We start from the raw sequence: 12,500 nt of genomic DNA, 5'->3' as shown, positions 1-12,500 counted from the left end.
TGAAAAATAAAACTCATAAACAATGTCTGTAACTTGGGAAATGAATCTATTCCTCATGAAATGTGTTCTCTGTCTGTATGAACATGCTTGTGCTTGGTTAAGTGATCGTTTCGAGAGAAAGATTTACCACAGATTTCACAATGATATGGCTTTTCTCCTGTATGAATGTATTTGTGTTTAAATAAGGCACTCCATGTAGAGAATGATTTACCACAGATATCACAGTGATATGGCTTCTCTCCTGTATGAATGCGTATGTGAATAGTTACGCGACCATTTTCAGAGAAGGATTTACCACAGATTTCACAGTGATATGGTTTCACACTTGAATGAATGTATTTGCGAACAATTAACCTGGGTCCATCAGAGAATGACTTACCACAGACACCGCAATGATATGACTTCTCATCTGTGTGATTATGTATCTGATTAGTTAAGATTCTATTTTCATAAAATAATTTACCACAGATATGACATTGCTACAGCTTCTCTCCTGTATGAATGCGTCTGTGATTAGTCACGCCTTTATTTTGAAAGAATGATTTAAACAGATTTCGCAGTGATATGGTTTTTTACACCCTGTATAAATGTATCAGTGATTAAGCAGCTGACTATTTTAAGAAAATGATTTACCAGAGATATCACAATGATATGGTTTTTCTCCTGTATGAACACGCTTATGCTGGGTTAAGGTATCATTTCGAGAGAAAGATTTACCACAGATTTCACAGTGATATGGTACTTCTCCTGTATGAACACTAATCTTGTGCCTAGTTATGTGTTCGTTTTGAGAAAAGGATTTACCACAGATATCACAATGGTATGGCTTCTCACCTGTATGGATGCGTATGTGCGTAGTCAAGCTATCACTTCGAGAGAAGGATTTATCACAGATATCACAGTGATATGGTTTCTCTCCTGTATGAACACGCCTGTGCTTGGTTAAGGAATGATTTAGAGAGAAAGATTTACCACAGATTTCACAGTGATATGGTTTTTCTCCTGTATGAACATGCTTGTGCTTTGTTAAGGAATCGTTTCGAGAGAAAGATTTACCACAGATTTCACAGTGATATGGTTTTTCTCCTGTATGAACATGCTTGTGCTTGATTAAGGAATCGTTTTGAGAAAAGGATTTATCACAGATATCACAGTGATATGGCTTTTCTCCTCTATGAACACGCTTGTGCATAGTTACGTGATCATTTTGAGAAAAGGATTTCCCACAGATTTCACAGTGATATGGTTTTTCTCCTGTATGAACCTGCTTGTGCTTGGTGAAGCATTCGTTTCGAGAGAAAGATTTACCACAGATTTCACAGTGGTATGGTTTTTCTCCTGTATGAACCTGCTTGTGCTTGGTTAAGCATTCGTTTCGAGAGAAAGATTTACCACAGATTTCACAGTGATATGGTTGTTCCCCTGTATGAACACGTTTGTGCTTGGCTAAGCAATCGTTTCGAGAGAAAGTTTTACCACAGATTTCACAGTGATATGGTTTTTGTCCTGTATGAACACGCCTGTGCATGGTTAAGTTATCGTTTCGAGAGAAAGATTTGTCACAGATTTCACAGTGATATGGTGCTTCTCCAGTGTGAACACTACTTTTGTGCCTAGTTAAGTGACCGTTTCGAGAAAAGGATTTACCACAGAATTCACAGCTATACGGTATCCCTCCACTATGAAAATGCCTGTGAGTAGCTAATACACTGCATGTAGAGAATGATATACCACAGATATCACAGTGGTATGGCTTCTCACCTGTATGGATGCGTATGTGCTTGGTTAAGTGATCGGTTTGAGAGAAGGATTTATCACAGATATCACACTGATATGGCTTTTCTCCTGTATGAACATGCTTGTGCCTAGTTAAGTGATCGTTTCGAGAGAAAGACTTACCACAGATTTCACAGTGATATGGTTTTTCTCCTGTATGAGTACGTTCGTGAATGACTAAGTTAGCTTTCCAAGAGAACGACTTGCCACAGATATGACAATCAAATGATGTTTTGCCCTTTTTGTTCTTCTCATCAGAAAAAACAATTTCTTCAGACTCTCTTTTACATTCAACTTCACTCCTACGTAATTCATTTTCCATAATTTTCCTTTCTCTCGTCACAGTACACAAAGGTTTTCTTTCTTCTCGTATATTGCTCTGAACAAATATTTCTACTGATATATCTCCATCAAAAGTGATCTTTGTTAATATCTGAAGATGCTGCAACCTGCCTTCTTAATTGCTTTAACTCATTAACATTCAGATTACTCTGTCAAATATAATGTTTATTGAAATTCTTCTGAATTAATCATTCATTATGTTATCATGTTCAGATTTCAATGTAGTGATTGTTTATTTTTAGAATGACCTTGTAGGGTGGGTGTGAGGGGTGGGATCTGGCTAGTATGAACATAAAACACACAAAAATATGGCCAGTTTAACCGTTTAGCATTGAGATTCCTTTGTGAAATGTAATGCTTATTTATTCATATTGTTTTGAATTAATCATGGATTATCTCATAGCTCTGAGACTTCAGTGATTTGATTGTTTATGTTTAAATTGACACTGCAAGGTGAGTGTGAGAGGTCACAATATTTGTGCTAGTTTAAATGCTAAATGATTAATTAATATGCAAATATAATTTTCTGTGTATTCCAGACAATAAAGAAGAGAAATTTCATAACATATATGTCAGAGTTCAGAAGATATATTTTGCAGTAATTCAGTAAATATTTATAGAAACAGGGTTATATGTGTTTTGTATAACATCTTTGCTCGGTCTTCAAAAGACTTTCCATTCTAATGACGTTGCTTATGTAAAAATCCTGTGAAGCAGATGTCATCTGATAATCTGAAACGAAAGAGAAACAACAGTGTAAAATATACAAGATAATTAGGGATTAGAGAGATTAAAGCAGTGAAAGTCTTACTACATTTTTACATAGACATGGCTGTAGAAGTGCAGGGATGGTTGTGTGGTAAGAAGTTGGCTTCCCAACCACATGGTCCTGGGTTCAGTCCCAGAGTGGCCAATCAAAGCCATGTTTGATGGAAACTGAAAGAAGCTTGACTTGTCCCAAATACCAAAACGAAATCTTATCGAAATAAGCAAAACAGAAATTTAAATACGAGGAACCATTTGATAAGTCACCTGATGGGACATGTCTGCATCAAAGGATGCCCCACAACTGTTCGTACAGAATCTCACCTGCGAGGCACAGATGCACGATGGGTTGAAACAATCATAGTGAATACTAGTCTTGGAAATTCTATTTTCTTTCTCTTTCTCTCATGTTTTAAACTCTACTGACATGAAGGAATTCCTCAAATAAATCCAGTGTCATTTATATCCATACTGTAGATGACATCAGATAGCCAAATACAGTGGGAAGGCTATCTAAAATAATTGATTTATCTGATGATGTAGAGAATAAAGAGGGCAAAACATCATATGATTGTGATACCTGTGGTAAATTATTCTCTCGGAAAACTAACCTACTCACTCACCGACGTATTCATACAGGAGAGAAGCCATATCATTGTGATACCTGTGGTAGATCATTCTCTGAAAAATTAAGGCTTGTCTAGGCACAGACGCGTTCATACAGGTGAGAAGCCATATCACTGTGATATCTGTGGCAAATCGTTCGCTCAGAAAGGCAATGGTATACTATAAGGTGTATATATAAATTTAAAATTATTACTTCATCATCATTTAAATTCCATTTTACACACTGGCATGGGTTGGATGATTTGAAAGGAGCTAACCAGCTGAAGGGCAGATCAGGCTCCATCTCTATCTTAAAATAGTTTCTATGGCTGGATGCCCTTTCTAACACAAACCCTTTACAGAATGTACTGGGTGATATTACGCAGTACCACTGGGTGCTTTTTACGTGGTATCAGCACCCATGAGCCTGCAGGATTAGGGATGCTCAGCTGGAGGGGGTTGCAAGGGACAAGCTTGTATGCAAGGGCAACCATGCTTTTACTTAGCTTGCTGTGTCTTTTCAAACACAGCAAACTGCCAGGATTCTCGTTTCCTGATCCCCTTCATTTAATGTCCCCTTCAATACCAGTATCTGCTGGATGGTTTGGTAGGAAGTGGTCAGTCAGAAGACTGCCCCAGGCTTGTGTGTCTGTTTTGGCTCAGCTTTTACAGCTGGATGCTCTTCCTAACACCAACCATACTACAGAGGGTATTGAGTACATTTCAAGTGGAAAGATCACAGGCAAGGTCAGTTTTGGCACAGCTTTTTACATTTAACCCTTTCGTTACCAAACCGACCAAAGCCGCCCGAATTTACCTATTCATTTTTAAATGAGAATATCAGAGCAAATCTCTTTAGTACATTCGTGAAAATACGTGATTATACTTCCTAAACTGTTCATCTACAGTTTTGTACAATGATCGATGTGTAATTTTAATTCCCTGAATTTTGGGAGATTTTTTTCCACATTTTTTCTGCATCGATTTTTCTTCAACTTTGAAAATAGATAGGAGTTTCACGTTATCAAGCATTGATTCCGAATTGGAAAATTTGTGAAACAAATACTGGGTACTGTTGTGGATTTAGTTTTTATACAAGGAAACTAATGTTAGTCAGCATGGCTTAGGGTATGATGTGGTCTGGAAGTTATTGTTTGAAGCGATCAATGTGGAAACAAACACAAAATGGGGGTTCAAATTTGGGAAAATTTGTGAAGCAAATACTGGGTACTGCGTGGATTTAGTTTTTATACAGGGAAAATAATGTTAGTCGGCGTGGCCTATGGAACGATGTGGTCTGGAATTTATCACTTCCTTACCATAACCAGGGCTGTATATTATATTTTGACCGATTTCTTTAGTTCGGTCAAACATACGGTGGATTCCAATATTTCAGTTTCTTCCACCTTTATGGTACACCTGTTGTGCATTAAATTCAACTGATGATATAGTGATGTGCACAATTCTTCTTTATCAAAATTTTGTTGCATACCCATTTGAATATTAGCTGATGATTCATTTTCTATGGTGATATTTAAACAAAATTTTAATATTTTTACCATTTGCTCAATTTAAAATTTTAATATTTTTAACTTTTGCTCAATTTACCTGTAATTAAAGTCACTTTGAGACAAAAGTTATGCAGTAGAATTGATTAAGAACCCATTCTTTAATTATGTTCCAAATATCACATTAAGATGTTGATAAGTAAAAAAGTTACAGTTATTTAATGAAACAAGCCTAGATTCATGATTATTTTAGAATTTAATTGAAACTCATGAGGGGTGTATTTTAGTCAGAAATATAGTAAGGAAAGGGTTAATGTCCATTTACCATGCTTCGCTGGGTTGGTTGGTTTGACCTGTGCTGGCAAACAGGAGTGCTGCCCCCAGTTCCTGCCTGATTTAGATTGCTTTCTACAGCTGGACACTCTTCTTAATGCCCACCACTTTAGAGATTGTATTGAGATCTTCTCACATGGTCCTTGTATGGGAGCTTTTTATGCAGAGCAGTATAGATGCCCTTTACATAGATCACCATGATATATATATATATATATATATATATATATATATATATATATATATATATATGTATTTGTTTTTTATGCCTGGCACTCATTTTATCAGTCTGCTGCCGAAAGTTCCAGGGATGTAAATATACCAACACCGTTTGTTAAGCGGGAATGGGAGGGGAAGAAACACTAACACAAAGACACAAATACACATACATACTGAGACAAATCCAGAATTTCTTTAAAAATTTTAACTGTCATGTGTACGAGCCCACCAAATTTATATTTTCATATTAAATTCCGATAGAATTCTAATATACACATTCTGAATGGTATTTGTAGCAAATTTCATAAAAACATATTTTTCTATAAATAACTTAATCTTCATAATTTCAGCAGGTTTACAAATAGCATTTATGATCGGGAAAATGTAAAGAAATCTTGAATATTGTTAAGATTTCCCACAAAACAGGTTTGTACAAAGAGAAAACGAATTTAATATAAAATAAGAAGAAATTATTACTTCACTCACAATTTAATCTCACTCGTTATCTTCGAAATAGTCCTTTCCCCTTCAGTTTTGATACAAAAGTAGAAATTCATCCAGAAAAATCATTAATTTCAGACGAGATCAAAGAATATCTGACACCAGAAATATCACTGACAAAAACTTATAAAAAAGGGGAATGTATAAAACATACATTGGTTTGCTTTAATTACCGAAACGAAATCCCAACGATGTCAATTTTACCTTTCATTGATTTGGGATGAATAAAATAAAGACCCAGCCAATACCAGAGGTCGATGGTAGAGACTAAGTCCCACAAACCACCATCAGTAGGCCTTTTAATAAAAACTTTGCTCCTAGCAGATAACTGAAGAAATAATTATATCAAGGAGAATAACTTGTACGAGCGACTGACCAAACTCTACTTTACCACCTTCAGAAAATGCGAATGTTTTGAAACTGTTAATATTGTTATTACAGCCATATAATGCTGATTGCACCTTGTCTCGCCTGATCACCGAAGTGAAGCAATGTCCAGCCTGTAGGGTACTTAGATGGGTGACCGCTTGGACAACCTATCTGCCCAAAGCATCTAACGTATTTTGCAGGGCGGCGAGCTGGCAGGATCGTTAGCACGCCGGACGAAATGCTAACCGCTATTTCGACCGACGCTACGTTCGTAGTGAATGCGGGAGATTAGAAGTAAGACACGTACCTCCTCTTCGTTGACCCATATCTGTCAGATGGTAATGTACCCTTCCACGTGGCCCGTCCCGAAACGCTAAAAATAGCAGATGCTATCCCTCATCTGGTCGAAGCACTGACACGTCATGCACTCACAACTTCCCCGATCGAAAAGGGCGCAATCGCCCCAACCCTTTACGCACCCTTCCTCTTCCGGTCAGCTTCCTAGCCGCTGACGTCATCCCACAGTTCCCAGTTCAAATTCCACCATGGTCGATTGTGCCTTTCATCGTTTCGGGGTCGATAAAATAAGTACCAGTTGACTAAACCCCATCCTCTAGAAGAAGGATATTTTTAGTAAGAGGGATGGTTTAGTGTGAGAAAATGTTAGTAATTGTACACGGTTGGCATGGATAGCATGGCTCTAATAAGCATAATCCTTCAGTATGGGAGATTTAAGAAAGTAAATAGAAATTAAAGGGGAAATAAGTAGGTTTCCATTCCTTACACCGAATCAGTATTGGAGTAACTTTTGAATTTCACTAAATTAGCCAAATTATTAAACAAGATTCTTCAGTGTTTGGCAACGGCGTTGACTAATTATGAATTAACTTGCACTTCACTGAGTATTTGCTGGTGTACAAGATGCATCCTTACTTTACCAGAATATTTAGGGCAGAAACCAGATTAATACGTTTCGTCATTCAGCCATTGGAAAACGTTTTAAAGTAGTTTTGTAGAGAAAATGTGGCTGCATTTCACTTTGACCCTTTAACATTGTTCAATGTAATGAAGATGAATGGAAATTGAACTCACGATTGAGCCATGCACCTTCAAATATATATGAGAAGTTACACAGCTTCATATATATACTAGAAGTATCGCCCAGCGTTGCTCGGGTTTATTTTCTTTTCGACCCTTTAGAATTGGAATTTTCGAAAAGTAAAAATCTTGCATTATGTAGCTTGTTATTCTGTAAAAGTGAACAGTTTTCTGGTTGAAATACACCGAAAAACGGCGACACAACAGTCAAAGAATCGTAAAAATTAGGGATTCTCATAGTAAAAAAAGCACCATTCTGATCTAAATAATTTTTGGTGTTGACATGGTGCGATTTGAATTTTTTTCTTCTACGGAAGGAAGGGCAAGCTTTCTTTTATCATACTCTCAATTTTGGTCAACATACGCCACAGTGTCTCGGGAGAGAAAGTGTTAGTTGAAGGCTACAAAACCTGCCACACACACAGACAACTTCAGCTTTATATATATAGATATATCATGCAATGCCACTCCCTGTAAGAAGCATTTGTGCTAGTTCATGTAAAAAGCACACATGCTGATCCATGTGGTTATTCAACTTATTCCTTCCCTGAAATTGTTGGCTTTGTGCCAAAATAATGTCAAACACAATAATGCCTTGATATATGAGTTAATTTCTTCCTGGAGATTGCTCCTAAAGTGAAAACTCATAAAGCAAAGCAATAATTTCCAATAGAAGCAATGTTATAAATTGTAATTCATTCCTAGAAAAATATTTTACCAATAAAATTTATAATACTTGTAAATAAATGACAATAAAACAACAGTAGAATGTAAAGAATATTTTATGCAAAGTCAAAAACAATGTCAAGATCATTTAGAATAGATAAAATATTATTATTATAATTGTTTTCTGAATCACTTTGAAAAGACTCAGGGACACCATCATTTGTAGACGTGACCACTGATTCACAAGAAACAAGTCTAGAGCATTTTACTGAGAAGCATTCCTTTGCTCTTTATAAACTTCTTGGTAAGACACAGATGCATTTGTTATGGTAGTAGAGTCTTTCAAAATTTGGATGTTGTGCTTGAAAAATAAAACTCATAAACGAAGTCTGTACCTTGGGAAATGAATCTATTCCTCATGAAATGTGTTCTCTGTCTGTATGAACATGCTTGTGCTTGGTTAAGGTATCGTTTCGAGAGAAAGACTTACCACAGATTTCACAGTGATATGGTTTTTCTCCTGTATGAACATGCTTGTGCTTGGTTAAGGTATCGTTTCGAGAGAAAGACTTACCACAGATTTCACAGTGATATGGTTTTTCTCCTGTATGAACACGCCTGTGCATAGTTAAGTGATCGTTTTGAGAAAAGGATTTACCACAGATTTCACAGTGATATGGTCCCTCTCCTGTATGAAGATGCTTGTGCTTGGTTAAGGTACCGTTTTGAGAGAAAGATTTACCACAGATTTCACAGTGATATGGTTTTTCTCCTGTATGAACACGCCTGTGCATAGTTAAGGTATCGTTTTGAGAAAAAGATTTACCACAGATTTCACAGTGATATGGTTTTTCTCCTGTATGAACACGCTTGTGCTTGGTTAAGTTATCGTTTAGAGAAAAGGATTTACCACAGATATCACAGTGATATGGTTTTTCTCCTGTATGAATGTATTTGTGCCTAGTTAAGTTATACCTTTGAGAGAATGATATATCACAGATATCACAGCGATATGGCTTCTCACCTGTATGAATGCGTTTGTGAGTAGTTAAATGATGAATATCAAAAAATGATTTACCACAAACATCACAGTGATATGACTTCTCTCCTGTATGAATACGTCGGTGAGTGACTAAGCTACCTTTCTGAGATAATATTTTACCACAGATATCACAGTGATATGGTTTTTCTCCTGTATGAACACGCTTGTGCTTGGTTAAGGTATCATTTCGAGAGAAAGATTTACCACAGAGTTCACAGTGATATGGTTTTTCTCCTGTATGAACACGCCTGTGCATAGTTAAGTGATCGTTTTGAGAAAACGATTTGTCACAGATTTCACAGTGATATGGTGCTTCTCCAGTGTGAACACCACTCTTGTGCCTAGTTAAGTTTTCGTTTCGAGAGAAAGATTTACCACAGATTTCACAGTGATATGGTTTTTCTCCTGTATGAGTACGTTCGTGAATGACTAACTTAGCTTTCCGAGAGAACGACTTGCCACAGATATCACAATCAAATGCTGTTTTGCCCTTTTCATTCTTCTCCTCATCAGAAAAATCAATTTCTTCAGACTCTCTTTTACATTCAACTTCACTCCGATATAATTCATTTTCCATAATTTTCCTTTCTCTCGTCACAGTACACAAAGGTTTTCCTTCTTCTCGTATATTGCTCATATCAAATATTTCTACTAATATATCTCCATCAAAAGTGATCTTTGTTAATATCTGAAGATGCTGCAAACTGCCTTCTTAATTACTTCTCATTAACACGCAGATTACTCTGTCGAATGTAATGATTATTTATTCAAATTCTTCTGAATTAATCATTCATTATCTTATTGCTTTAAGATTTCAACGATGTGATTCTTTATGTTTATATGACATTGCCAGGTGAGTATAAGAGGCCAGATGTGGGCAGTTTTAACATAAAATAGCTTGAACGTTTGGGACTGATATGGCCAGTACAAATGCTAAAGGATTAATTCAAATACAAATATAATTTTCTGTGTACTCCAGACAATAAAGAGAAATTTTGCTACATATGTCAGAGTTCAGAAGATATATTTTGCAGTAATTCAGTAAATATTTATAGAAACAGGGTTATACGTGTTTTGTATAACATCTTTGCTCAGTCTTCAAAAGACTTTCCATTCTAATGACGTTGCTTATATAAAACTCTTGTGAAGCAGATGTCATCTGATAATCTGAAACGAAAGAGAAACAACAGTGTAAAACATACAAGATAATTCGGAATTAGAGAGATTAAAACAGTGAGAGTTTTACTACATTTTTATATAGACATGGCTATAGAAGTGCAGGGATGGTTGTGTGGTAAGATGTTGGCTTCCCAACCACATGGTCCTGGGTTCAGTCCCAGAGTGGCCAAACAAAGCCTTGTGAGAGGATGTGGTAGATGGGAACTGAAAAATGCTTGACACATTCGAACTACCCGAAAGAATTCTAATCCAAAAAAGGAAAACAGAAATTAAATTATGTGGTACCTTTTGACAAGTCACCTGACAAAGCACACCTGACAAGACACACCTGCAAGGCAATGATGCATGATGGGTTGCAATGATCACAGAGTATCATAGACTTGTAAATTCTATTTCCTTTCCTTTCATTGTTTAAACTCTATGGACATGAAGGAATTCCTACAGTAAATCCATTGTCATTTAAATCCATATTGTTGATGACATCAGATAGCCAAATACAGTGAGCAGGCTTTAAATGGCATACTGCAATGTCTATATACAAATTTAAAATTATTACTTCATCATCATTTAAATTCCATTTTACACACTGGCATGGGTTGGATGATTTGAAAAGAGCTAACCAGCTGAAGGGCTGATCAGGCCCCATCTCTATCTTAAAATAGTTTCTATGCTGGATGCCCTTTCTAACACAAACCCTTTACACAATGTACTGGGTGATATTACGCAGTACCACTGGGTGCTTTTTACGTGGTATCAGCACCCATGAGCCTGCAGGATTAGGGATGCTCAGCTGGAGGGGGTCGCAAGGGACAAGCTTGTATGCAAGGGCAACCATGCTTTTACTTAGCTTGATGTGTCTTTTCAAACACAGCAAACTGCCAGGATTCTCGTTTCCTGATCCCCTTCATTTAATGTCTGCCTTCAATACCAGTATCTGTTGGATGGTTTGGTAGGAGGTGGTCAGTCAGAAGACTGCCCCAGACTTGTGTGTCTGTTTTGGCTCAGCTTTTACAGCTGGATGCTCTTCCTAACACCAACCATACTACAGAGTGTATTGACTACATTTTAAGTGGCAAGATCACAGGCAAGGTCAGTTTTGGCACAGCTTTTTACATTTAATGTCCATTTACCATGCTTCCCTGGGTTGGTTGGTTTGACCTGGGCTGGCAAACAGGGGTGCTGCCCCCAGTTCCTGCTTGATTTAGATTGCTTTCTACAGCTGGACACTCTTCTTAACGCCAACCACTTTAGAGACTGTGTTGAGATCTTCTCACATGGTACATGTATGGGTGTCTTTTATGCAAAGCAGTATAGATGCCCCTTATACAGATCACCATGATATATATATATACATACATATAAAAATTATTTGAGGGAATATAAATCCAAACTCACAAGGAAAAAAATTCAATTTAGAAATACTAAATCAAATTTCACAATATATATATATATATATATATATATGAAAAATTAGAAAAAACCCACCTTTTATCAATTCAAAATGAACAATTAAATTACACCATCTAGAAAATTACATATAATAGAATTATTAAAATTAAAATAACAATAAAATATCAATGACGTGTCGTTATTCTACCCATTAGATATGTTCTTATTATTTTTTTGCAATTTACTTAATCATGGATATTTTATGGTTATTTTAATTTTAATATTTCTATTATATGTAATTTTCTAGATGGTGTAATTTAATTGTTCATTTTGAATTGATAAAAGGTAGTTTTTTTTTCTAATATATATATATATATATACACATATGTATATACGTATATATATTTATAATATAAAATCTGTTCTGTCTGTCTGTGTGTCCTCTAGTATCTCGGGCATCCTCAATCTGATTGCAGCCTAATTCGATATGTAGATGCCGAAGGTATCAGGACGTGTATAAGTCTTGAAAAAATTACAAAAATCGATTCCAGGTGAGAATGCGATCGATAAAGCCATGGGAACGTGCATTTATATGCGCAAGTACATCAGCTGTTGTGATCGATACTACACGTACGCAACAAAAATGCACATGCAGTTTGTGCCGGCTGGCTTGAAATAATGCCACAAAATGCAGTATATTTAAGAGA

At 36.3% G+C, this 12,500-nt stretch overlaps 2 protein-coding genes across 2 annotated transcripts in view; both read right to left on the bottom strand.

The window, feature by feature from the left end:
• Window positions 1–1,450, bottom strand: part of LOC115225411 (zinc finger protein 431-like) — a 1,715-nt gene extending 265 nt beyond the window's left edge. Inside the window, exons 1-2 of the mRNA XM_036514301.1 lie at window positions 1,433–1,450; window positions 1–1,264 (exon numbers count right to left, since the gene is read on the bottom strand). The exon at window positions 1–1,264 is cut by the window's left edge and continues 265 nt beyond it. Coding sequence (XP_036370194.1) covers window positions 617–1,192 — 576 coding nt within the window. The 5' untranslated portion in view covers window positions 1,193–1,264; window positions 1,433–1,450 and the 3' untranslated portion in view covers window positions 1–616. The remainder of the gene's footprint in view (window positions 1,265–1,432) is intronic.
• The window catches only part of LOC115225412 (zinc finger protein 91-like), a 104,063-nt gene that overhangs the window by 18,373 nt on the left and 73,190 nt on the right, over window positions 1–12,500 (bottom strand). The window contains exons 7-8 of the mRNA XM_036514157.1: window positions 6,512–6,516; window positions 1,671–1,894 (exon numbers count right to left, since the gene is read on the bottom strand). Of these exons, the coding sequence (XP_036370050.1) occupies window positions 1,671–1,894; window positions 6,512–6,516 (229 nt within the window). The remainder of the gene's footprint in view (window positions 1–1,670; window positions 1,895–6,511; window positions 6,517–12,500) is intronic.

This window comes from Octopus sinensis, linkage group LG27, assembly GCF_006345805.1.
Source record: "Octopus sinensis linkage group LG27, ASM634580v1, whole genome shotgun sequence".
NCBI classification, from domain to species: domain Eukaryota; kingdom Metazoa; phylum Mollusca; class Cephalopoda; order Octopoda; family Octopodidae; genus Octopus; species Octopus sinensis.
The sequence above is the reverse complement of the archived record's forward strand: the minus strand, read 5'-3'. Positions and strand labels throughout refer to the sequence as shown.